This window comes from Syngnathus floridae, chromosome 13, assembly GCF_059516105.1.
Source record: "Syngnathus floridae isolate MCC-2025c chromosome 13, RoL_Sflo_1.0, whole genome shotgun sequence".
In the NCBI taxonomy this organism is placed as follows: domain Eukaryota; kingdom Metazoa; phylum Chordata; class Actinopteri; order Syngnathiformes; family Syngnathidae; genus Syngnathus; species Syngnathus floridae.
Genome location: NC_142425.1, coordinates 10,728,873 through 10,753,053, shown reverse-complemented (window position 1 = coordinate 10,753,053; position 24,181 = coordinate 10,728,873). Strand labels below are relative to the sequence as shown.

At 44.0% G+C, this 24,181-nt stretch overlaps 5 protein-coding genes, 1 long non-coding RNA gene and 1 other non-coding gene across 12 annotated transcripts; 5 read left to right on the top strand and 2 right to left on the bottom strand.

Moving 5' to 3' along the window:
* Positions 1–115: 115 nt before the first annotated feature.
* LOC148388687 (choline transporter-like protein 5-B) lies at positions 116–9,002 on the bottom strand. 2 transcript variants are annotated; one of them, XM_088394533.1, is made up of 22 exons: positions 8,710–9,002; positions 6,414–6,462; positions 4,786–4,859; positions 4,599–4,677; positions 4,449–4,521; positions 4,260–4,373; positions 4,085–4,145; positions 3,922–4,018; positions 3,783–3,857; positions 3,563–3,675; positions 3,365–3,496; positions 3,177–3,276; positions 3,022–3,114; positions 2,783–2,873; positions 2,447–2,709; positions 2,279–2,373; positions 2,102–2,205; positions 1,959–2,032; positions 1,763–1,833; positions 1,591–1,679; positions 1,432–1,516; positions 116–1,330 (listed from the first exon to the last, which is right to left on the bottom strand). In XM_088394533.1, exons 1-22 carry the CDS (start codon positions 8,744–8,746, stop codon positions 1,212–1,214), a joined length of 2,088 nt encoding a protein of 695 aa, XP_088250659.1. In that variant the 5' UTR covers positions 8,747–9,002; the 3' UTR covers positions 116–1,211. The 2 variants fall into 2 exon arrangements, with proteins under 2 accessions (XP_088250659.1, XP_088250660.1); XM_088394534.1 differs by lacking the exon at positions 8,710–9,002 and adding an exon at positions 8,259–8,343.
* LOC148388686 (alpha-N-acetylgalactosaminide alpha-2,6-sialyltransferase 5-like) lies at positions 876–14,032 on the top strand. 3 transcript variants are annotated; one of them, XM_088394541.1, is made up of 7 exons: positions 876–3,706; positions 3,788–3,893; positions 8,630–8,813; positions 10,782–10,988; positions 11,551–11,960; positions 12,026–12,133; positions 12,233–12,527. In XM_088394541.1, exons 3-7 carry the CDS (start codon positions 8,745–8,747, stop codon positions 12,462–12,464), a joined length of 1,026 nt encoding a protein of 341 aa, XP_088250667.1. In that variant the 5' UTR covers positions 876–3,706; positions 3,788–3,893; positions 8,630–8,744; the 3' UTR covers positions 12,465–12,527. The 3 variants fall into 3 exon arrangements, with proteins under 3 accessions (XP_088250667.1, XP_088250668.1, XP_088250669.1); XM_088394542.1 differs by lacking the exons at positions 876–3,706; positions 3,788–3,893 and adding an exon at positions 13,905–14,032 and having other exon boundaries at positions 8,459–8,813; positions 12,233–12,471; XM_088394543.1 differs by lacking the exons at positions 876–3,706; positions 3,788–3,893; positions 8,630–8,813 and adding an exon at positions 10,355–10,518.
* On the bottom strand, positions 12,834–17,123 carry LOC148388684 (uncharacterized). The gene is made up of 3 exons (XR_015862189.1): positions 16,942–17,123; positions 15,770–16,099; positions 12,834–15,541 (listed from the first exon to the last, which is right to left on the bottom strand). It is a non-coding gene; the product is annotated as an uncharacterized LOC148388684 (long non-coding RNA).
* Positions 13,911–16,336, top strand: ptgfr (prostaglandin F receptor (FP)). Its single transcript, XM_088394535.1, has 3 exons — positions 13,911–14,026; positions 14,739–15,544; positions 15,750–16,336. The coding sequence occupies exons 2-3, from the start codon at positions 14,753–14,755 to the stop codon at positions 16,101–16,103; spliced, it is 1,146 nt and encodes a 381-aa protein (XP_088250661.1). The 5' UTR covers positions 13,911–14,026; positions 14,739–14,752; the 3' UTR covers positions 16,104–16,336.
* btf3l4 (basic transcription factor 3 like 4) lies at positions 16,470–17,999 on the top strand. Of its 2 annotated transcripts, none has more exons than XM_088394553.1 (6): positions 16,470–16,623; positions 16,847–16,908; positions 17,022–17,135; positions 17,213–17,414; positions 17,530–17,589; positions 17,727–17,999. In XM_088394553.1, exons 2-6 carry the CDS (start codon positions 16,855–16,857, stop codon positions 17,771–17,773), a joined length of 477 nt encoding a protein of 158 aa, XP_088250679.1. In that variant the 5' UTR covers positions 16,470–16,623; positions 16,847–16,854; the 3' UTR covers positions 17,774–17,999. The 2 variants fall into 2 exon arrangements, with proteins under 2 accessions (XP_088250679.1, XP_088250680.1); XM_088394554.1 differs by lacking the exon at positions 16,470–16,623 and adding an exon at positions 16,684–16,750.
* On the top strand, positions 17,793–23,894 carry zfyve9b (zinc finger, FYVE domain containing 9b). Of its 2 annotated transcripts, XM_088394531.1 has the most exons (18): positions 17,793–17,939; positions 18,006–18,070; positions 18,416–18,513; positions 19,091–19,683; positions 19,776–19,875; positions 19,985–20,172; positions 20,246–20,357; positions 20,609–20,731; positions 20,793–20,948; positions 21,176–21,400; positions 21,519–21,601; positions 21,971–22,075; positions 22,143–22,293; positions 22,368–22,448; positions 22,643–22,805; positions 22,884–22,989; positions 23,054–23,233; positions 23,375–23,894. In XM_088394531.1, the coding sequence occupies exons 3-18, from the start codon at positions 18,429–18,431 to the stop codon at positions 23,534–23,536; spliced, it is 2,613 nt and encodes an 870-aa protein (XP_088250657.1). In that variant the 5' UTR covers positions 17,793–17,939; positions 18,006–18,070; positions 18,416–18,428; the 3' UTR covers positions 23,537–23,894. The 2 variants fall into 2 exon arrangements, with proteins under 2 accessions (XP_088250657.1, XP_088250656.1); XM_088394530.1 differs by having other exon boundaries at positions 17,923–18,070.
* Positions 21,039–21,110, top strand: trnap-cgg (transfer RNA proline (anticodon CGG)). The gene has a single exon. It is a non-coding gene; the product is annotated as a tRNA-Pro (tRNA).
* Positions 23,895–24,181: the final 287 nt, after the last annotated feature.

The window sequence follows — 24,181 nt, the reverse complement described above, 5'->3', positions numbered from 1 at the left end:
TGGCGCACCCACAGACATTTCGTCCCGATGCCAGCGATGTGAGAATAAATGAGACCGCCTCGGAGACGGCCCACATTTCTTGTTGTTGGCCGTCAAGTAACCACTTCACAGCACATTAAAATCATTCCATTTTATTTAAAAGGACTCAACATTGTCATTGGATTTCATTGATTACAAAAAGTCCTCTATGCAAAAGAAGACGGAATAACCTTCAGACACGTGTCGATTAGACTTAGTATTAAAACAGCACTACATCTGAACAATTGAAGAAAAAAAAAATACCCAAAATGGCTTTGACATCCTTTTACAAACTGTATCTCTAAAAGTTTCTGGTATTAGCGCTAAAACCACAGAAGAACAATTTCAACACCCCCGAACAACTAGGCACATAAAAACATCATCGAGCCCTCCCTCCTTTGAGTCTTGACCTCCCACCAAGTCTGGTTTACAGTACGGTTAATATATGAGCGTCATGGACGTGTGCGATGATGTCACGACTTGCTATATAATACACAACTTTTTTTGTTTAGATGTGGTGGAAGAAAGCAACCAAAATGGCAAACATCAGGAGCCATTAAAGGAATCATGCTAGACATGTCAAGAGGATAAAGGTCAACCATGTTACAACCGTAGCTTCTTCTACATTTGCTATCGTCATTATTACAAGGGGAAAATACATTTATTTCTCTCAAAAGGTAAAATGTTTCCATGAAAAAAAAAAACTATAAAATCTTATTCCCTTACCCCCCAAAATAGGCAAATGGATTTTTTTTTTAATCTTGGCAACAAGTTTTATATTGTTAACCAGTGTTTTTATATAATGAAGTTATTTTTTTCCAGTCATATTTGACATGTTCACATTTTTTTTGTCTTTTTGCTATTTTCACAGGGCTGCATTGACTTTCTCGGTAACTTCACGGGTCACTGCAGAAGCGAAAGTGAATCCAAAACATTTCACCAGAAGACCAAAGTGCCCCCCTGTGTAAATCCTCATTTTGTTTTTATAATCATCCTTGCGGCATGTGATTTGCAAACAGTAAGGCAGAAAATGCAACACACACAAAAACAACGTGCATCCAAAAGTGAGAAGTTCAACGGAGTTGTCTTTTAAAGCCCTCCCGGAAGACGCATTTCAAAAATCTGTGACGTCTCCATGAGCAGGTAAGAAGGAAGGTGAGTGTCGTTTGTTTTTCGTATAACAGCCAAGGCGGTCATTCGGATGGCCTATCGTTTTGCACGACCTCGTTACTTTTGCCCAGGATCTTGCACAGCTCTGGAGACATGAAGTAGGGCTTAGCTAAGGAACCGTCATTCCTCTCCAGGTCTTCGCCTGAGCGGCGTGGAAAAAGCAGAACAAAAAATCAGCACGAATTGAGTAGTATGTTTTTAAATTAGTGTTAAATATGTCACAGAAAATAAAATACTACTTACAAAAGCACAGGAACAATGTGTCCACGCACATGGAGTAGACGCTAAAAAAGCCATGTGCAACTAAATAGGATAACAAAATCACCGCCTGAAAGACCAAGAGGAAAAAATAATCACACCAAAAAGCATTTAGCCCATCTTTTTTTTTTTTACATTCCTTACCACTAGAGGGACCCAGTAGTAGTTTAAGGTCGGCGCCTGCCCTTTAAGGAAGGGGATTTTACGGGTGAAGAAGAAAAATGCAAGCGCGCCTGGGCCAGATGAAAACGGAGGAAAACAATATTATTTGGAGGAAAAACAGAAACTCAAGACAATTTAGCACTGCCGGACTCACCGACAGTTCCCGCAATTAGAAGTTTTCCCAGGAATAGCAAGAAGTCCGTTACCTTGTCCAGGACGGCCACCCTAAAAGCATGTGAAAACAATGTCGAATGTACCACACTGCCCTCTGGTGGTTAGTCAGAGTAATGCGCGCCATGATCATTTTCCCTTGGCAGACTGAGTGAAACTACTCAAGAAAAAAAGCTTACCGAATAACGTTTCTCATCAGGAGGAAGAAAGCATTCTTGGAGGAGGTGCAGAAGTTTTTTCCATGTATTGCTATCTGTTAAAAGGACAGCTAATAAGTCTGCAGGTAGTTGAGCAACCAAAAAAAAAAAGACTCGTCACTCACCATGATGTATGCATTTTTGTTGAGGAACTTGATGAAACGTTCCAGGCACCAGAAACAATATTTGAGGCAGGACATCATGAAGCGAGCGCACCTAGTCTGACCATCTGAGAAGAACACAAGCCACACGTCAACAAAGTCGCCAACAAAGTTGGAATCTGGAACGGTTGGAAAGTTTACGCTTGAGTTTTTTATCCAGGTATTCCAGAATTATGCGGACCATTTGCACCACAGAGAGGATGAGTGCACCAAAGGCCAGTGAGCCGATGTGGTATCTGCAGTTCCACATAATAAAACACGTGATTTGCAAATAGTGAAGAACCAACATGTGTCCATTGAGCCACCTACTGTAAGGTTCGATTAAAAGCCGCAGCGAGCGGCCAGGGTGGGATGTCTCTGGGCTTCGTCATGGCCCAGTAGTAGGTAGCAAAGGCTCCAGCTAGGGTGCACTGGCTGAGCGCCATGACAAAGTTAACCAGCCACAGGAAGGTGAACAAGTTGAAAACTTGGAAGAGCATGATGTAGCTGTAGTAGAAGCCCTCGCCGCCGTAGGAGTCGAATAAACATTGCGAGTTGCTACAATTCTCGGGAAGGTTGATCTGACTGAAAAACTGAGAGATTCAATCACAGGTGTGTTATTTCAAATGTCCAGATACATTCCAAGAAGGAAATTGTAAGGATAACCTTTGGATCGCATGTAGCGTTGTCGCCTAAGCGGCATTGGGTATTTTTAGGTTTAATTTTGTAGACGGCAACTCCGGACGTTGATAAACACCTAAAGTCAACCCAAGTTAAGGCACACACACACAAAAAATGTAGCTATATAAAGTCATAAATTTAAGGGGGTTAATACTTCTGCAACTTGTCATATACAGGTTCGACCATTTCTATCCCACCACCAAACCATGACGTTTCAAGGATACATTGCCACCACCACTCCATAACCGATGCAGAGGCATAACAGCCAGAAAGTGAAGATGGGATAGAAGAGAGTCGTCATGATGTGTGCGACGGCCCTAAAAAAAAAAAAATGGCACCAGTTAAGTGTGAAAGCAGTCAAAAAATCGTTGCAACTTACTTGCTCGCTTCCTTCAGCAGCGCGATGGAGATGAGCAGTCGCTCCCTCAGGAAAATCAGGAGAAGTAGAACGATGCCCTCGATCACAGATAGCACAATCACTTTAAAACAAGACCACATGTGGATTTAGTTTTCTTTTTTTCTTCCCCCCACAGGTCGGAGAGAACCCACTGGCTCATTAACGCGTACTGAAAATGAACCACGTCTGACTGAGCTCCAGATAGACTTGAAAGTCTGCTTGGAAGCCGATCTGGGAGATGGTGATGTCGGCGCCTTCCTTCCCGAGAAGATTCGTGTACTGCCAATAACAGTGGCCGATACCTGCGATACACACAAAGCTGGAGAATCAAATTCGAAAGGCGTCGGACGAAGTGGCGCGAAACTCACCGTAACCGATGGCGCCGACGATGGCGCCGACTATGAGCCACAGCAGCACGCCGGCGATGAAGCGCAAGAGGAGGAGGAAGATCAAGCTGATCACCATCGAGATTGCCATGCCACTGCAAAGACATTCGCTGGTCACATCATTAGGTACACCTAGACCCCGCCCCTTTCTAACTATTTTACAGGTTTAAATGATGAGGTTCTTTCTGTTTGATCAACTCACGTCAGGATCCATTCCCAGGAAGCGGCTAAATCCTCAAAGACCTTCGCGCTAATATCTTTAGCACGCATGGCAATGCTGAGAGAAGACGGAACAACATGGTCATCGAAAATGGTAAGATGTGCGAGCGAGCGGCTCTTACCTGCTAGCGTTTTTCAAGTCGGCGGCGCTAATCTTTTTATCGCCGGCTTCCAATGACTCCGATTGGTTCGTGACAATAGGGAAGCACCGATTAAGAACTGGGGAAGGGGGAAAGGGGGTACGGTGAAGAAATGAAAACATGGCGTGCTGGTGCTTTGACTTACTCGCTGAGCTCGGCAAGAGCACGGATGGGCAGTCTTCATTGGCTAAGAGGCGAGGAACGGGCTGAAAGAAGACAAACAGGCCGAGTGATTTCAGAGAGCAGGAGCTTATGAATATTTCTAGAACGAGTCAACTCGTGCGGTTGCTCTTGACATGACAAAAAAAGAACTCTTGTACCGTGCTCTTCGTTACTCCAGGTTTGCAGAATTTCTTATAATAATTCCATTCGTCGTCTTTTTTCACGGCAGTCAGAAGTAACATAAATTGATGAGGGCATTCGGAGACACAGAGCTGGAGGAGGCAACATATTGTGTTAATGAGAAGGCCCGTCAATCTCGGATCAGCCAGGGTTGCAGATGGTCTCACCTGGGTGGTGGGGCACTGAAGGTCAAGGCTCAGACAACTGAGAATGTCAATGTAGAACAATTTGGTTTTGTTTCTGCCGGGGTGAGGAAAAGCAAGAGGTCAGAACATTTCTGAGCGATTCGAAGAACTAAGGGAGAGATGAAGACTCACTTATTGCTCCCCTCGCCGCAGAGCGTCCCGTAGCTGTCGGTTGGAAAGGTGACTTTCTTGAGATCGCCGTTGACCCAGGCTGAAAACACAAAATTGGGATATATGTTTTTTTTTTAAAAACTAAGCCAGCCTTTGTGTGATTCCAAACTATCGTGTGATGTCATCAGCAGCAGCGTGACACACTCACCCACAAGGCCCAGGACGATGTAAGCAAAGATGACGATGACAAAAATAAAACAGAAGACCACATCAGTGAGCTCTCTGCAAAGATACAAAAAGATCAAAATGAGAAGAAAATACTTCATTCATTCATCCATGTGGGTTCTGGAAACAAAGACAGCAGTGAAAGTGGGACAAGACCAGACAAGAAGAGAAAAAAACTGTAATTAGCGTTTTCTTTCAAACGTTTGAAGACAAAAAAATTGAAGAGGAAGCCCGTGCTTAGATTGCCATGGCAACCGCTGCGGATGGCAACCTCCCTCCTTCAACGCTCGTACAGTGTACGCTAACGACCACTTGGCATCATGGACGATCAAGATGGCCGACGGCGAGCTGACCTTGCTCCTCCGCAATAACGAGAGAGTTACGCGTTGTTATCGAGACAAAGCGCAAACGCAGCAGCGTGCGGCGGCCAATACAAAGTCACCTCAGAAGCATGCTGACAAAGTGAGAGTGAAAACAAGTCGGCTTTGTTCTTTTATCGCGGGAAGGCAGGCCGCAGTCGTTATCACTTGGAGTGGGCGGGGCTTCAAAGGTGACAGATTTCGTATCGCCTTTATTTATTTTTTTGCTTTCAATTGTGTTTTGTTAAAAGCCCAGGTGGGAGTCTACGTCAAAACAAGAGCAGTACAGTATGTTCTCTGAAGGTTCTCATTAGGAGAAAGCCTCTCAGCCAACAAAACATCAAAAGTACACGTGGTGCGAGATGTTCTGCAGACGAGGGACAAAAGAAAACCAAATGACTCCTAGAGAAGCCTGCAGACGTTGAATCCAACCAAGATAATATCCCATATTACATCTGAAAAGGACTAAATCATAAAAAATAAACTGGGGAGACCATTGGGAGATTTGCTTCAGTAGAAAAATATCTTCTTCGTTGTGCCACTGGAATCCCGCAACAGCCAAATTATTAGGAACACTTGCACTAGATAAGATCCAGAAGAAGAAGAATATCAAAAATGGTTGCCTTGACAAAGAGAATGCTAAAAAAGGCACATGTATTGATCTTTCGGATTTTCTCAACCATTACATAAATGTGGATGAAGAAAAGCACATTTGAATGGACCTTAAATTATGACCTAGTAGATTTTTTTTAAAAATGACAATATTTATGTGTTTTTTTCATAAGTTATATAGCAATATATGATATGATGGATTAGGACAACGTGTAATGAATTCAACAATTTTGGACACATTTTTAAAAGGATTTTCGATGCTACTGATGCTATTGGTTAGCATTAGTTAATTTGTTAGCATTGCGCTAAACCTACAGACTACGTGGTTTTGTGTGTGTGTTTTCTGTGTGTGTCTACTTCACAACATGTGCCATCAGCTGAACTCCCAGCACCAGTTTGACTTATGCTCATTGATTTGTGTGGTGAAGCGGAGAGCCCCGCCGGCACTGCACCTCGCTCTGTATTAACCCACCATGACAAATGATCAATTTGTCCCCTACCAGGCAGAGAGCTTACACAATAGTTGGAATCAAGACACACGTGTCACGAGCTGTGACAAGTTTTTGGTAGAACTAGTCAATGCTGCCATCTTGGTTTTAGATTTTATCCCGAAAACGATGATTGTGAGAATAATCAATACCTGTCATGAGTTGGCCCTCGGAACTTTGGGTCGAAAGTGCATGGCTCACCTATGAAATAAAATATGAGTAGAGTTAACCACATTTTCAAACATATAGATTATCAATTGTTTACTACAGTGGTTCGAATAGCTGCTGAGTGTTACCACTTCAGTTTGTGCATGGAATATTTCACTCTCACACAAAATGATCACACCAGTCGCCCACAGTTCCCGTTGGGCTCCATCTCGGATGCAATCACCGCAGCTAAGAGGCACCAGATGGCTCTTTTTTTTTTTTTCCCCACTCCTTCCAATATTAACGCTGTTTCAAGATAATCTCCATCCTTTTTCTCCCCACTTTGGTTTCTTTCCGTGCTATCTTTTAAGTTCTTGTCTCCTTGCTGAGACAAGACATCCGGATCTGTGCTCTAAATTAACTTAGCAGCGTCCCTCTGGGATCTTTTTAAATATTAGCAATCTTTGGAGGACAGCGTAGTCAGCAATCTATTTTTTTTTTTAAGCCTACCGGATCATCTTTGAGATCGGGAGGAGGGAAAAAAGACTTGCTGACAGCCTCTTTAAAAAACAGCAGCGGGGATGCGGGTTGGGATTCGGCCCCCGGGAGAGGCGTTAGCGTCTGAGATTGTCAGCCGTTGACAGCTAGCCTGCTGCTCTGTGCTTTTGACTAGAAGTGTTGTTGCCGCCGTGTGACCTTGACAACTTCTTTGGGAAGCCTCGCTTTTTGTCCAGCAGTGACAGTGATCGTCAAAGGACAAAGTTTACTGTCAAACCAAATATTTAACATGACAACGACATGTCATGTATTTAAAACAAGCACATAAGCCTTTGCTTAGCTTAATGCTAACAAACAAAAACATTAAGACTAACAAACAAGCCTTTAAGAAATGGACTGATTTGAGCAGAAACAAAAAAACAGATAATATGACAATACATAAATGCATATATTCTTTATCCTCTCTGATAAGTTGAATGGGCAATTATTGGGATAATTAAATTAAGATAGTCTGAAGCACTGGAGCCAAGACACAGTAAAGTAAAAAAAAAAAAAAGAGGATTTACTTTGGGGTGAGTCACATTACGACTTTGATGAAAGTGTAATTTCATCCAGAGTGGTGTTTGACGAGTGTGACAGGACTTCATCTTAAGCGTCTATGTTGGCTGGCTGTGAGAACGCAGGATTTAGGGAATCCACCCATGCGGGAAATTTCTTAATTAACTTCGCGCCAGACTTAACACTTCTCCATTTTTGTTTTGAATGGAACAACTATCTAATCACGTCAGCTACCCTGTCCCTGAATGATTACGATATGATCTTCATTTCAATAATTGCCCACCGGAGGAACCTTAAATCAAGGATTAACAGGAGAACCACATTGACATTTACTACTCGAAAGAAATAAGCGTCATAGAGAGTATCCTCAAATAAAAAGGGGGATGAATACAGTGTTGATGGTGCCATTACTATTTCTACCACTTGCTCACTCCATGACACCACAAAATGCTCCATTAGCTTGATGCATTGAACACCGCTGTGGCACAATTAACCTTACTAATTGACTTGTCTCAGTAAAACGAAAGGTGAAACAATGCCACTGTATTATACTGTGTGTAAATCTATTAAGACTTATATTTACCCTGTGACGAGAATACATCACAATCTGTAATTGGTAAATACACATGGCCATGGCCAACTAGGGCTAAATATTATTATCATTATTATTATAGTGGCCTTTTTTATGGAACTTTACCTCCACCTTAATTCTCAATCCTATAAAGTTAAGACATCAGTGACACCATTAAAACCATTTCATTTTCAATATTACTTTCCAATATAAAATAGCTCACGCATCGAATCCTTTGCCATTGTCCTTCTGAGCTCGTGTGAGAAATTCCGACTAACACCATTGAGTTGTCTGATGAACCAATTCGCTGCTTCCTTCAACAATTAACCAGAGAACGAGATGTCACTGTCATCACCTTTACGCGTCAACGACGACGAGGCTTGACGACAAAAAATATGGCAACAAATTCAAAATATACACACAACGTGCGTAAAAGCACGAGTGCGTGTATAAATGTCAATTAATACATCAATATTAATCAATTAAATTATGTGCTTGCAGAGAACCAACAGTGTTCTATCAGAAACACTGACAATCTTTTTTTATTATTATAATAAAATCTAACTTGTTATAATAGCGTTTGTCTGTTAGCAGCTAACATTCCTTCACTGGACTCCTCCGAGAGCTGTCATGATGTTACCGGACAAAAGAAAGATTCCGAAAGGCAAGCTCACCATAATACACGGATGGAACGACCGTCTTCCGAGCCATGGCACTCTTCAAACGGGACCGATGCTGCGCCGTCGTCGCTTTGGACCCGGGGACCGCATATGATGAGGTGAGTCGAGGTATGCAGGTGGAGGACGGGAGTGGGGGGGTGGAGGACTGACCACCGAGAGTCCAACAAAACACGCGGCCACCTGGCTCCGAGAACGTGGAGGATGCTTGCTTCGGCCACGCAGCTTTGCTTCAGCGGTGTTTACAGCTCCACTTCATGAATTATTCCAAAATGCTCTTAAAGGGTCCGCAGCTGTCTTTTCTTTGTTCGGCACTACTTTCCTCGATGGCCTTTCACGTTGTTTACTTCTGCAGATAGATTTGGATAGAATCGGTTCTAATTGGCACTAAAATAGAAAATGTCGGAATAAAAGAGCAAAAATCGCCTCCTTTGTTTTTTCTCAGCAGAGAAAGTTATGCAAAACACTGTCGCCTGCAGAGATTTACGTGGAAGACCCCCCCTCCCTTTTTTTTTTGTAAACAAAGGAGTGCATAAATCCGTGTATCATTTCGTTTAGATTTGAAATTGACAATTGGAAATAAGTAACTGGGTCATGGTTAACTCAGTCATATTTATTTACAGAGCATCGTAAACAGATCGCACTAAACCAACGTGCACAGAGGCGGTTCTAGGTTAAATAGGACCCAACGCCCCCCCGCCCCCCCAGTAATCCATGCGCGCTCACGCACACACAGTGTACAAGGTAATATAATTAGCCATTGCTAAAAAAATGTACATTGATGTGAAATGGTATTTTTTACATATTTAAATTAATACTTTTTTTTAAACAAATGAACATAGAAATAAATCAAAACATTTACACACTGTCCCTTTAAAGAAGTGTTTGAGTAAAGATACACCGGCCAGCAGGACTTATTCTGAAGGCCGTGGGCACACAAGATCCAGGGAGGACACCAAAGAAGCTACAAGGGCATCCTAGTGATGGCTTTCCTCATTTTTTTTTTTTAAGAGTATCCTTTGGAATTTGTGCTGCACAACAAGTGATGCGATTGGGCTTTGATGCTATAAATAGATAGCACAGGCAGATGGACCCGCTCCTCCACCAAGAGCAGCAGCGGAATTCACAATCTTCTTCTCAATATCCATTGTGGTGGATGTCCCACACATCTTCAAAAGCGAGCAAGTAGCGTTTTTAGATCATACAAGGGAATTGCACAGCAATCATTTGTTCAATTCAATTTATTTTCATGTATTAATAGTCGTAGGAACCCAAAGATACTATCTCATTTTATCTTATGGGAGTGAGTTGTATTGATTATTGTGTCAAACAAACGGAATGATCTGAGTTGAAGGACTTTCTATTTTAGGAGTCTTGCATAATGACTTTTTTTTTTTCCTGCAAAATGTTGCTTGTGCAGACAGTCCTATTGTTTTGTTGGATTGCAAGCTACTGCTAGATTAATTATCATTCATTTAAAAATATAGACCTAATATTCGGATTTTTTTTTTTTCACACGAAATAATCCCGTGTCTAAAAAAAAAGTATTTAGTGTGCTCTACATTTGCGACACTCGAGACTCGGAGGTGTTTAGGATCATGCGGTGGAGAAGAGAGACTGCGCAAGCTTGCATGAGGAAAGGGAAGAGGGCGGGGTGGAGTAGGCGCGTCACCGGAGCGTTGTTTCTCTTGAGGTCCCGCGTTCAAGTCCCACTGCGTGACAAGCAGTACCGACGCTTCGTACCAGCTTTCCCCGAGAAAGGATGAGGGCTCCAAACGAGGGGAGAGGAAAATGAGGATACGCTTGGTAATTATAAATTAGACCTGTAGGGGGGGAAATATGTGTATTTCTGCTATGCTCTGAAGTTAGCTTGATCTTATTGGTAAGGATTTTATATTATACTGCTCGTAATACAGATTATGAAGCAGCATGGGGTGCATCAATGCAATGCAGTCTTACTGGTCAGGTTTTTTTTTTATATACATTTTTAATTCCCTTGCGTTTCACTGACCTCCATCCGAGTCTTGGTTGTGAAGCGATGACGTGTTTGTCTGGTCTCTGTGTTGCAGTGGAAAGGAGTTGGTAGCATTATTGTTGTTACCATGGTTACCAGTTTGATGGTGGCGTACAACAGGAGATCTAGTGGTGACAGATCAGCCTCACCACAATCATTAGCATCCTCCTCCCGACACAAAGAAGGTCCTATGTCTGCCATGAGAAAGAGACAAAGGATGGTATCAACGCTAGGTGGCTACACAGGTGTCATGGACCGCAAGGTAAATAATATGTCAAATTAAGGGAGTTTTTTTATTTGGACATTTTGCTTCCTTCACAGCACTTCCTGCTGTAGTTTGTGAGCAGCGGAAATTTTGCCAGGGCACATCCGGTTGCGCTATCTGTGTTTCTTCAGGGGGTATCTGAGGTCACCTGCTCCCCGTGTGGAGAAAAGTCATCACATTTCGCCAGCATTACTCTGCAAAGCTGTTTTTGACCTTCATGAGGAGCGGCCGAAAGAAGATTTTTGTAATTTTATTTGGGTGTTATAGAGAGGAGATAAAAAAATTGTGGATGCACAAATGTGTCCATTCGACAACTGGGGATTTATGTTGGTCCTATTTTATTTTAATCACACCCAAAGGCTTTGCTGGACTGGCCATCTGCCAAGCTGCGCAGATACCTTGGTGGGCCGGCATCTTCTATTTACTTGTTCTCCATTATTTTATGAAACTAGCCCACAATTTAGAAATCCCAAGGTTGTCTAGCCATGATCATAAAAACCTGGCATTTAAAAGGGGTGTGTAGACTTTTTCTAACCACTGTATTCCGTTTGGCTCCTAGACTCTCAAGATGCACTGTGGGACGTGCGCCCTCATCACCAGCTCGGGTCACCTCACCGGCGGAGAGAGGGGCCCCGAAATCGACCGTGCCGACTGCGTCATCCGTATGAACGACGCCCCCAGCGTGGGCTACGAGCGAGACGTGAGCCGGCGTACCACTCTCCGTGTGGTGGCGCATTCCAGCCTGCAGCGGGTGCTACGCAAACAACGGGAGCTGCTCAACGCCACCCAAGGCACGGTATTCGTCTTCTGGGGACCGAGCAACTGCATGAAACGCGACGGCAGAGGCCACGTGTTCAACCATCTGAAGATATTGAACCAGCAGCTGCCCAGTCTCAAACTTTATATCATTTCTCGACTTCAAATGATGGCATTTGATGAACTTTTCAAAAATGAAACCGGCATTGACAGGTAAATGTGAGATGAATAAAATAGTTGGTAATTGATTTGATGTAAATATCAACATTTATATTCAGGAAAAGTTCCAACACCTGGCTGAGTACTGGTTGGTTCACGATGGCCATGGCCTTGGACCTATGTGACAGGATCAACGTTTATGGCATGGTGCCACCTGACCACTGCAGGTATCTTCTCATTTTCAGCAGATAGTTTGTTGTGTTTACAAAATACCTCATCACCAAAAAATTGTTCCAACCAAACTGATCTCCTCCACTATCTTGAAGATCCCCCTCCAGTCCATCAGTGCCGTATCACTACTACGAGCCGTCCGGCCCCGCCGAGTGCACCATGTACCTGTCTCACGAGAAAAGCCGACGAGGGAGTCACCACCGCTTCATCACAGAGAAGATGGTCTTTGCCAACTGGGCTCAGAGCCTCGATATCCATTTCTACCAGCCGGACTGGAATCCTAAAGCGCCAGTAAAAGTCTCCAGTGCCATTCAGACTGGATCTTGAGATGCTTGTGAGATTCCCACTCGGACCAAACTTTGTTTTGATCATTAAATATTACAATACACAGGACTGTCCTGTATTGGTGGGGGGAGGGGGGGGGCTTTTGACTGCTGCTTGTTCCCGTGTGTTACAAGAACGCCTTATGAATTTCACCACATGAGCAAGCTTGCGTGCGGAATCTGAATGATCTCAGGTGCTCTGGATCAAGACGGTGCTGGGGTGTTATGCTAAGGTGCCCCGTGTGTCCTGCATACAGATGGCACCACCCCTTCAGGTGTAATTAGAAAGCTCCACCAGTCGTTAATGTGACCTCTAACCTGTAAAACAATTTTTTTTTCCTGACATCTGGCCAGGTAGCATCTTGTTGCCACAATCCGCAGAGAGATAGAAAATAAAAATCATTTTAAACCTACATGTCAACAAATGAAATAGCCATAAATTTTTTTTCATCATTTTATTTGTTCAGCTATGAGAGGACCAAGTCATTAAAATAACAAGGTCATGCTGACATCTGCTGGCAAGAATGATCATAACAGCTAGAAATATTTAATTTCCTTTTTGTAAAGTTGCCATTCATTTTCTAACAACGTGTTAAATAATAAATTAATTACAAACAAAGCACTACTGTTTTGTTACTTCCGGAAATCTGGTCGATTTTAGGGTATTCCGGAAAGAACACAATAATAGGTAAATTACTTTGCAAATGGCTACAGAAAAAAATGTGGATATGTAAATTGTGAACCACTGATTAATTTTAAAAAACTGAAAAGGAGTCACAAGGAACAAGGTGTTTTTTTCCTACTTGTGGCACCTTAATAATGACACACTGGGCACCATTTAGGCCCACTTGATGGTGAGAAAATGATGACGAGTACGAAGAGTACGTTTGATACTTGTGACTTTTGCTGTTGGTGTTCTTTTTGTGATTAGGTGCAGAAAAGTAGCGTGAAGCCAACATTACGCCTTATTTTCTTTGACTACTCCGTTCGAACATGTGACTCATGCACACTTGGAACGCGTTATGTCAAACCCGGAAAAGGATTTGACAGAAAAATATGTCCAAACTAAAATATGAAATGCAGATTTTTTTTTGGGCCACCTCAATTAAATTTGTTAAAGAGTTTTATTGCTGTTGCTTGTGGAGGTGTTGCGCAACACATTTGAATGAACGTAACATTTCGTTGCATCTGTATGAAGTCTTAATTGGAACTCGGCCAAGAAGCTCATTTTGAGTTGCTTGGCAGGTTTGTGTGATTCAGTGCTCTTTATCAGTGGAGAGCCAATTTCACATCCAAAAGAGCAACACACACACATTTGCAAACGTGTGTGGGCCTGGTGTGTGTCACGCTTCATCATATTACTCGGAGGAGCCGAGGCCGTTGGATGACACGTATGTTTGACAGACAGCACTGAAGCTTTTTTTTTTTTTTTTTTTTTATGCAGCAGGAGTTGGGAGTCAGGAGCCAAGGAAACAGCACATCACCACCTCAACGTCGATTGGAGCAAAGTTGATTAGACAGCACAAAGGCAGGAGAAGCTTCATGACGTGAGGTAACAAGGTTCAGGTAATAAATCTTTTTCAATGTTTTTTTGTTGTTCTAGAAAATGCATTTCATGTTTCAACATTCAGGAGTTTGTCCTAGCTTACTTTTAATCCTGAGGTTGAATCTGACCCTCTGCACACCTTATGATTCATTTTGTCTTTCTGTGAGAGTCACCTGTTTATTTTGTGTTGAGGGATGCTTTGGATCCTGAGCGGTTCCTTTCCCCGTCCATATGTCTTTCTTGCATTGTCTTAAATATTCTTTACTACTGTTGTGAAAGTTTCAATTAACATTTAAGTTGTCTTGTGTGGTGCTGTTTCATTTGCGTTCTTGCTTTGAATGAATGTGATGACACCTTCTGGTTTTCCCCTTTTTTTTTTTTTTTTTTTAAGTCAAACAATGTCCTTCTTAAAATGTTCTGTACAGTCAAAGAGTTGCCAAATGCCAACTCGGTTATCTGTCATTTGTTTTGAAATATCAAAAGAACACGCCTGGACAATTAACCTTTTGTATGTTCAAAAGGTTCAAGTACTTTTGAGCCCCTGAAAAATGGAGTTACTCAAATGGTGCAATTACGAAATAATAATTGCAACCATTAGTGAAAGCGATTAAACGAAAGGTACATAGTTCACGTTTGATTTAAAATCCATTATGGTGGTGTGCTGCTCCATTTTATATTATTTCACATTTCTGTCCAGTCTTGATAGTTTGGGACATTATTGATGTTTTCTAGATTCCAAGCCCACAATGTCAGCCGGAGAGAACGCTGATCTGAGTTGGAAAGAAGCCCCGCCCACAAACATCACCTGCATTGCCGAGAGTCGTTCGGTGACTACTTCAGTCATCTCCATGAGCGTCGGCATCCTGTCCAACAGCCTTGCCCTCTTCATCTTGCTCAAATCCCCCAAACGCATGCCGCAGAAGAGCAGGGCGCCCTTCTCGGTGTTCGCCACCTCCCTGGTGGCCACCGACCTGCTGGGCCACCTGGTCAACGGCTCGGTGGTGATTTACGTCTACAGCTTGCGCAAGCAATGGGAGACCTTCGACCCCCACGGCAGAGTGTGCAACCTCTTCGGCGCCACCTTGGTCTTCTTCGGACTGAGCCCGCTGTTCCTGGGGAGCGCTATGGCCATCGAGCGCTGCATCGGGATCACCAAGCCCTTTTACCACTCCACCGGATTGGCCTTCCGCCACATGAACAAGCTGCTGTCCGTCATCTGGCTCCTGGCCGCTCTGGTGGCTGCCCTCCCTGTGGTGCTGAGGAGGTCCTACAGGGTGCAGAGCTCCAGGAGCTGGTGCTTTTACAATTTGGACGAGCCCAGTGACTGGTTGGATGTGTTCCTGCCTTTGCTCTTTTCCCTGCTAGGCTTGCTGGCTTTGCTCTTCTCTATCGTTTGCAACACGGTGACCAGCTGCTCCCTGCTGTTGTCCACCATGCACCGTAAGCATCACAGCAGAGGAACGTCTTACCACGTTGAGATGATCTGCCAGCTCATGGCCATCATGTTGGTTTCCTGTGTATGCTGGGGACCTTTACTGGTAAGCAAAATGACCCAGAGAAATTATTTTCTTGAGGCACAAATTTTAAGACCATTAAATACAATATTGGAGAAATGTAACCAGAATGATTGTATAATATTTTCATAAAGTATACATATTGATATTTGCCCACTATTATTGCATATACAATTTAACACATAGTATAAACTGATTTCTCGTTCGTTTTATGTTTGACTTTGTGCAGACCCGCATCATCTTCCTTACCTCCAAAGACGATTATGACCCAGCATCCGACAAACTGCTTTTTGTGCTGCGCATAGCCACATGGAACCAGATCCTTGACCCCTGGGTCTACATCCTCCTGAGGAAGGCTGTGCTGAAGAAATTCTTTCTTATGTTACAACGCTGCTGCAGGTCCAAGTCCCAGGAGCCGGTGTGCTGGCGGCACAGCTTTCTGCAAAGCTCCAGCCACTCCAAGTTGGACCCACCGGCGAGCCTCTTCGACGGCTTGCTCGTACAAAACACGAACATCAGTCTGACTGAGGACTCCAAGACCGAAGTGTTTCACATGGTGCTATCCGTGTGGAAGAAAGGCTGAAAGAAAGTGGGAAGATAGTGATGGAAAACAGTATGTGATGTAGATCAAGTAACCTGTGTTAACTCTTATATAATATATGATGTCCAATAAGTGTAATTTCATGGCTTCACTATTAAATGTTCATGTTTGATAGCACATCACTTATTATGTAAAGTCCTCTTTTGTCTTAAGGCAGCTATTGTTGTCACTATCAAGTCCTTTGTAAAATGTGAAAAGTGTTTCTATACAATGGATGGGAGTCAATAAAAAATATTAAAATGTCTGGGATCGAGGTGTAATTGAAAGATCCGTAAAAATGTTGATAAAATAATAAACGTTTTACATGATATTCCGTGAGGGCCTTTGTTGATGAGATACCGCAATCATCCACACGGTGGCAGCACCGTTGACAAACGTCGATAACTTCGCAACAAAGAAGAAGATAAATCCACATCCATTTGTGACTAATAAACCCGTTTCTTATTACCTAAGTCTTTTTTAAAAAAGAAAAACCCGCATGCCTCCGTGGAAACGCGTACAGGTTGCAGTATTAAACGTTACAATGTTTGAATATGTGCCGTGTCGCGTACGAGACGCTTTTGCGTATGTTTTGTTTTGTTGTCGTCGCGCTACACTGAGATGGAGCTAATCATAGCTCGCTTCAAGTCGTGCGTGCTATTACTTTACAATTTAACAATTGGACTTTCATTTTCATAGTGCGTCCATTTGTCGTTTGGCTTCAGCTATAATTTGTCTTACTACAGGTAACAAGATGAATCAGGAAAAATTGGCCAAACTTCAGGCCCAAGTGCGGATAGGAGGAAAGGTAAGTGCGAACTCGGAAGTGTCTTAGACCAACCTTCTGTTATCGACTGGAAAATCACTCGACGTCTCTATTACAGAGGAATGACTACCTCAAATATTTTTGTATGGTTTCAGGGTTCAGCACGCAGGAAGAAGAAGGTGGTACACAGAACTGCTACAGCAGATGACAAAAAGCTTCAGAGTTCACTAAAGAAGTTGGCTGTCAACAATATTGCCGGCATTGAAGAGGTAAATACTTCCGACTGCATCACCGTATTTCCTGAAATATAAGTAACAGGTAGTGACTGTCATTGATCTCCTTTCAGGTCAACATGATCAAGGACGACGGGACGGTGATCCACTTCAACAACCCCAAAGTGCAGGCTTCGCTGTCGGCCAACACGTTCGCCGTCACGGGACACGCTGAGAGCAAGCAGCTAACCGAGATGTTACCGGGGATCCTCAGCCAGCTGGGGGCCGACAGTTTGAGCAGCCTGCGGAAGTTGGCTGAGCAGTTCCCGCGCCAAGGTGGTTGTGAAGCAATTTAGTATTATCAAATTGATCTGAACATGTTTTTTTTTTTTTGTGGCAGCCTATCAAAATGGCTACTGTATGTTAATCTGTTTTATTCATTTTTTTCCAGCACTTGACAGCAAATCTCCAAAAGTAGAAGACATCGAGGAAGAGGATGATGATGTTCCAGGTAGTTTTTTGTGGTTGTTGTATCCATTGCATAAAAGACCTGGTTTTGATATTTCATCCCATTTTAAATCAGAAGTGACACATGATTAAGGGGGGGAAAAATGTTTTTACTTGTTGTGTTGTCTTGTTGCCGTGAAGATTTGGTGGAGAACTTTGACGAAGCGTCCAAGAATGAAGCCAACTGACGACTGCGCCAAAACCAGAAAAAACTCTCCAACGTTTTCATTTCTACTTATCCATATCAGAATGGGCACACACACACACACACACACACACACAAACGAGAGACTTTTCTTTTTTCCAGATGACCAAGCAGGCTGACATCATTTGAGCTTCATTTGTCGCCACATTGTCAGTCATTTTAAATGTTTTATGTTTGTTTATGAAACAGTATAAAGATGATTAACATTTTTTCAGAGGCCGTTGTCATCATCACTGCCAATTGAGGTATCAAAGAATTCAAACCAGCAGAGCCACAATAGGTACACCCATACAATCTAATAATAATGAACAACAAATAAACAAGCTGTTTCAGTATTTTTTATTTCTATTTTGAAGTGGTCTAGTGCTCTCGCTAATTTAGCACAAAAAAAAAATAGGATCTACCAGCACAATACAGACACCCAACCACAAATATCTGGTTTATGTGAGTGCACAACATGTGACGTCAGCACAGCTTCATTCGCCTCGAGAGTTTCCTCCTTTTGAAGAGCTGCAGAGAAACACAAGGGGGGCAGGGAGGGGGTCGCTCACAGGGGGGTAGAGAGCCAACACCCCCCCTCCTTGCCTCCTCATCGCCTCCCCCCAACCCGTCATCATTATTTCAGATGCAGCTGCTGTATGCGATGTAAGCGCAAGACCATGTTGAAGTTGTTCTCCGCGCGGGACGACGACAACGAGAGCCTCTTGGGGGGCATCGCAGAAGGTGAGAAGTATATATTTTTTTCTTTTCGTGCACTCTCCATCCATACTACCTTTGCATGTGCGTCACGACGACGATGATTTTTGTGCGCGAAAAGCGCTGATGCAGCATTTTTTTCACAACGCGCTTTTTTCCCTCCACCTTCTTGTTGGGTGTCAGAAAAATAATGAAGGCATAAAAATGGAATGTGCAATGTCCCGTTGACGTTTGCTTACTCTTCCGGACGAGTGTCGCATTGGCGAGCTCGGAGTGAACTCAATGCGTCACACAACCTGCAGCATTTAAGCGTCACACTTTTATGACCAATTTACCATACAGTGTTTTAATCTAGATTTTCTGGAAACATGGCATTAATACATCTTGATTGGATTTAATTACTGCTGCAAAAACGCGCAGTTGTCAGGTGGTGCACATGAATCCCCCCCTCCCCTTTTTTTTTTTGCCATGTGCGCTACTCGTGATGTATTCTGTTATCGTGAATGCAATTTGACAAGTGGTCCTCGGTTTATGATTTTCAGTTGTGCAGGTTCTGGCATTTGGATTCTTGTTTCCTGAATTTGACATTTTTCCCTTGAAACAGATGAAGGAGACAACCCATCCCTCGGTGACACCAAGCTGCCCTGGCTAAGCAGACCTTATCTCCTGGTGCTCAAAGATGCAGGCGATATGTCCAAATCAAAGCAAATCAGATCCGAAGTTCCGTCCTCCAAGTCCCCCTCGGATGAAATGGTCACGCCGTGTGAAGAAAAACCTCCTGCCAAGATGCTCCACGTGGAGGAAGGTGGCTGCATGGTGACCCCATGGAGCGAAGTCATGCCTGAGGAGCCTCCAGGCCCTCTGCTTCTGAGTCCGCCCCAGGAAGAGAGGAAGCTCAAAACCTCCAAGGAGGACTCTGTGATCGAGGAGAAGGAGATGGAAGAATCCAAAGACCTCCAGAATCATCTTAAAGAAGCTGTGTCCAATTCGGGAGAAGAAGCAAAAGCCTCCGCATCTTCCCCGGTCCATCCTGACAATGAGTCCGATCCGGTCGACATCTTGACCAAAGATCAATCCAACGCCTTGGGGGAGGTTGCTCCGGTCTGGATCCCGGACGCAGAGGCTCTCGTGTGCATGAAGTGCAGCGTCAAGTTCACGTTTACCAAACGGAGGCACCACTGTCGCGCTTGTGGCAAGGTGAGGCTCATCCTCCGTCCGTCCCTTCTGGTGTTTTGTGCACTTCTCAAGTCATTCAATATACGTGTGCATGTGCACGGGTGTGTCGTCAGGTGTTTTGTGCACTTTGCTCCGGCCTGAAGTTCAGACTTACACATCTGGACGGCAAGGAGGGGCGGGTTTGTGTTTCCTGTCATTCAACCCTCATTAAAAGTGAGCCACTTATGTTTTTTTTTTGTTTTTTTTTGCCAATGTCACTTTTGAGACGGCGGGGGGGGGGCTTTTGAAAACACCCCCACAACAACTGGTATCTTCCTCCCAGGCACGTCACCGAGGTCGAAAAGGAGGGTGTGGTTCGCAGACGAACTCCTCATCGACAAGCAGTCCGAGTCCGCCCCCGCCACGCCGGTCAGAGGTCACGGGGTCTCGCCATCTATGAGCCGAGCGGCGCCAAGTGGGGCAGGGTCGCCGCAACTCAGGAGAGCCTCCAGACCACATGGGGGCGCTAATGTAGGAGACGCAAAAAAAAAAAAGACACCACAGTTGTTTGAGCTGTATTCTTAATCTTGCGTTCCTCTTCCAGGAGTCCAGTGCTCCTCGAAGCTGGGGAATGTCTACTCTTGTGAACAGCTCGTCCAACCTCATCCCGCTGCAAGGCCTGCCGCCGATCCTCACCTCCACAGGGGTCAAAGGAGGTGACTAATCATCCATCAATATTTTGTCTCCAGTACCGTTTATGTAACAATGAATTCGACCTGCTTCAGTTTTATCTTCAAATTCCAAGTTGCCCGACCTTGCGGCTGGGGACAGAACAATTTCACAGTAATTTATTTTAAAGCTACGCGAATATTTCTGGAGGTCCCGCAGATAAGGCCAATGTCAGAATAATTACAGCTTCGGGTTGCCCTTGGTCTGCTTAAAGCACTTTAATCCGGTCCCTCCTCAGATTACACCGTGGAGGAGCGGCCCTCCGAGACCTTGCTCATCCAAGAGCTGGAAAGCGGCCGCTCTAGCTCTCTGGTTTTTGTCCTCAATGCCAACCTGCTCGCCATGGTCAAGATGGTCAACTGTAAGTTGTTTTTTTTCGGTTTGTGACTTCCACCTTTGACACTTCCATGCTTGTGGCACAGACGTTAACAGGAAGTGTTGGTGCGTGACCACCAAGGGGATGCATGCCGTGGGTCAGGTGGAGGTGGTGGTGCTCCTGCAGTGTTTGCCTGAGGAGAAGAGCTTTCCCAGGGATCTCTTCAGCCACTTTGTCCAGCTGTACAGGGACAGCCTTACCGGTAAGGTCATTTCATTAGGTACACAGTTTGGTTCCAAAGGTCTGGTTTTGTTCGATCTTAACACAAGTAGGGTTACACCAGTGATGATATGGCTTGTTGGTCTAGGGGTATGATTCTCGCTTCGGGTGTGAGAGGTCCTGGGTTCAATTCCCAGACAAGCCCACCTTTAAGTCAGGTGTCCCGCTGAATTGTTTACGTTCTTGATATCTTCTCTTTCTCATCCACAGGGAAGTTGATAAAGCACTTGTCGCTGTCGCTGTCCGGTAGCCGCTTCTTGGGCAGCGACGAGCACGCGGGCCTCTTGTTCGTCCGTCCCACCCGTCAGTCGCTTCAAGGTCTACCACTGCCCAGCCAGCCGTACCTCTTCGGCCTGCTGCTCCACCGGGCCGAGGTGGTCTGGGCCAAGACGTTCCCCCTGCGTCTCATGCTGCGCTTGGGTGCTGAGTACCGATGTGAGTCTACGTCTCTATATCATGAGGACTTAAGCAAACTTTTAGTTTCTTTTGGGGTTAGAGGTCACCGGTTCATATGCAAGTTCCTAGTTGGCTTCTTTCTCTCTTTTCTTTGCAGTTTACCCATGTCCTCTGTACAGTGTGCGATTTCGGAAGCCATTGTTTGGGGAAATAGGCCACACAGTCATGAGACTTTTAGTGGTGAGTATAAATTGTGTGCCACATTCAGATTTGGAAATGTATTGTATAATATTATATTGTATATAAATGAAGAAGACTTTCACAAGTACTGTGAGGGACTCATTAATCGCAATAATATTATTTATATAAAGAAAATAGTGAGTGCTGCTGTCTGTCTACATGTGTTGCTTCACCCTTTGTGATCAGATATATGTTCATTAATTTAAGGGTTTAACACCGCCTCATCCATACCAGTCAATAGCCTGTCTAGGACATTTCTTAATATGTGTAAGGATTTAGCTAGTTTAAATTGAAAGAGTTATGTGAATTCTACATAAAAGTTCAAACAAATTACATTTCCCTTAAATTCCCGCCACTTTACCTGTGCAGGACTTTAGGAATTTTCGTTATAGTCTTCCAATGGTGCCAGGGCTCATGGTGGACCTGGAAGCTCAGAGAACCTGTATCAAGATCCCAACTAGCGGCTACAACGAGGTGAGATGGGAGATTTGCAGTGTGCCATTTTGGAAATTCTTTCATTCATGGTTTCCTGTCACGTCAGCTGATGAAGGCCATGAACAAGTGCAACGAGCATGTCCTGGCCATGGGCGCTTGCTTCAACGAGGAGGCCGATTCTCACCTCATCTGCGTGCAAAGGGACGACGGCCAGTACCAGACGCAAGCCATCAGCATTCACAACGAGCCGCGGAAAGGTAACCAAACAACAATATTTTTTTGAGGGGGTCACAGTTGAAAACTCGTGTTTTTGTCCCTTTTCTCCACTTAGTGACCGGCTCGTGTTTTTTCATATTCAGTAACGCGCTGAAAGCAACGGCAGGTTACTTCGCCAAATCCAGCATCGTAGAAGGTAACGCAACAAAGGGCGACTTTACTCTTTTGTTGTTTCTACTTCTCCCCAATATTCATCTTTCTTCGTATATGGTAAATGTGTGTGTGTTCACTTGAACAGCCTGTTTGGCACTGTCTGTCAATGTTGCCAAATGTATATTAGCGTGTGTGTGTTCTTGAGTGTGTGTCATCCCCCCCCCCTCCCTCCCCCAGATGGACTCATGGTGCAGATTACCCCAGAGACCATGGCAGAATTACGTAGGTCGCTCCGGGAGATGAAGGACTACGTCGTCACTTGCGGCCGCGTGGACCAAGCCGACAGCCAGGAGCTCGTTTGTGTGCAGTGGGTGGAGGCCAAGTGTACCTTCAATAAAGGGTCGGGCACCTCCAGCTGCTTGGAGTTTATTGATCCAAATTGGAATTCAGTTGAGACATGTTTTGTCGTTGTCCACAGGGTTATAAGCCCCATTGATGGTAAATCCATGGAGTCCATCAGCAGTACCAAGATGTTCCAGAAATCTGAATACAAAGAAAACGGGAAGATTATTCACTGGACAGAAGTGTGTTTGACCTACTTTTAAAATCAATATGTTAAGATTTTACGTCAATGAATGTCGTGTGCAGGTGTTCTACCTGCAGAGAGCCGAGCCCCCGAAAGGAATGGCGGCCAACGTGCCAGAACACAACCGACTGACGGAGCGGATCGCCAGAGCTTTTTGCTTGGCGCTGTGCCCGTACCTCAAACTCCTCAAGGAGGACGGCATGGCCAAATTGGGGCTGCGTGTCACCTTTGACCCCCAGCAGGTCAGTGTGATGCATTCCAACATGTTGACTTTATAGAGATAAGATTCATGTTGATTTTTGATTGACACATTCAGAGTGGTATTTAATTGATTATATCAGTTCTAATTAAATCGATCTGTTTTTCTTTGTTGATAATTTCAGGTGGGCTTCGTGGCAGGTAGCAACGGGCACCCTCTCCCTCCTCAGTACTTGAACGCCCTGGACAGCACGCTCATCCCGGTCATCCACAGCAGGGGGCGCAAGAGAGGCGACGAGTCCATCGTGATGGAGCTTATCTTTTACATCCTGGAGTACATCACATAAAAGTAACACAAACGCAACACTATTGGATCTTTTCCCCTGAAATTCAGCGGGACAATCCACTCATGAGAGATTTCAAGATTTCATTCGTGGTGGGTTTTCTGATCTTACCCAGCAGCAACGTGGGTGTTATCAGTCAAACAAGACATCAAATAGACAAAACATTAGTAGCAATTCCACAGCTTGAGTGGGAACAGAACCTTTAACAGAGGGGCTGGATTCAGACCCTGCTAGTTTAGATAAAAGAGAATGACCTAGTTAGTAGTGGATGCACATGTAATGAATGCCTGAAGGATGCTCTTGAATGGAATGTTGAATTTATTTATTGACAGCCTTGAATTAAAATTTGCAATGAAAATAACTCTCTGGTGAACCATGTTTGCAGAGAAAATAGTCAATCCTAAAAATTAGCCATAGTGGGCTCATGGAGGAAATTTGAGAATAAAATGCACTATATTTTAATATAACTTAAATGCATGAAGACTGGAAAAAAAAGTCATAAGATTAAAATTTATTTAACATAATTTAAATGATTTATTTGATTGCAAAAATAACAACTGTCCCTTTCTTTTTGTCAATGAACCAGCTGAACCGAGGGGGCGTTCTATCTCCAACAAAGCAGAATGTGCCGCTTGTGTAACTCCTACG

What these genes read in the sequence shown, in the direction of transcription:
- LOC148388686 (XM_088394542.1), top strand. Translation starts at nt 8,745, where the DNA reads ATGGCACTCTTCAAACGGGACCGATGCTGCGCCGTCGTCGCTTTGGAC. An exon ending in CAGGTGTCATGGACCGCAAG is followed by an intron (nt 10,989 to 11,550) that starts GTAAATAATATG and finishes TTTGGCTCCTAG; the next exon opens with ACTCTCAAGATGCACTGTGG. An exon ending in AATGAAACCGGCATTGACAG is followed by an intron (nt 11,961 to 12,025) that starts GTAAATGTGAGA and finishes ATTTATATTCAG; the next exon opens with GAAAAGTTCCAACACCTGGC.
- LOC148388687 (XM_088394533.1), bottom strand. Translation starts at nt 8,746, where the DNA reads ATGGCTCGGAAGACGGTCGTTCCATCCGTGTATTATG. An exon ending in CGTTCCATCCGTGTATTATG is followed by an intron (nt 6,463 to 8,709) that starts GTGAGCTTGCCT and finishes TTTATTTCATAG; the next exon opens with GTGAGCCATGCACTTTCGAC. An exon ending in TCAGACGTGGTTCATTTTCA is followed by an intron (nt 3,277 to 3,364) that starts GTACGCGTTAAT and finishes CTTGTTTTAAAG; the next exon opens with TGATTGTGCTATCTGTGATC.
- ptgfr (XM_088394535.1), top strand. Translation starts at nt 14,753, where the DNA reads ATGTCAGCCGGAGAGAACGCTGATCTGAGTTGGAAAGAAGCCCCGCCC. An exon ending in TATGCTGGGGACCTTTACTG is followed by an intron (nt 15,545 to 15,749) that starts GTAAGCAAAATG and finishes GACTTTGTGCAG; the next exon opens with ACCCGCATCATCTTCCTTAC.
- btf3l4 (XM_088394553.1), top strand. Translation starts at nt 16,855, where the DNA reads ATGAATCAGGAAAAATTGGCCAAACTTCAGGCCCAAGTGCGGATAGGA. An exon ending in ATATTGCCGGCATTGAAGAG is followed by an intron (nt 17,136 to 17,212) that starts GTAAATACTTCC and finishes ATCTCCTTTCAG; the next exon opens with GTCAACATGATCAAGGACGA. An exon ending in TGAGCAGTTCCCGCGCCAAG is followed by an intron (nt 17,415 to 17,529) that starts GTGGTTGTGAAG and finishes ATTTTTTTCCAG; the next exon opens with CACTTGACAGCAAATCTCCA.
- zfyve9b (XM_088394531.1), top strand. Translation starts at nt 18,429, where the DNA reads ATGCGATGTAAGCGCAAGACCATGTTGAAGTTGTTCTCCGCGCGGGAC. An exon ending in ACTGTCGCGCTTGTGGCAAG is followed by an intron (nt 19,684 to 19,775) that starts GTGAGGCTCATC and finishes GTGTGTCGTCAG; the next exon opens with GTGTTTTGTGCACTTTGCTC. An exon ending in GACCACATGGGGGCGCTAAT is followed by an intron (nt 20,173 to 20,245) that starts GTAGGAGACGCA and finishes TTCCTCTTCCAG; the next exon opens with GAGTCCAGTGCTCCTCGAAG.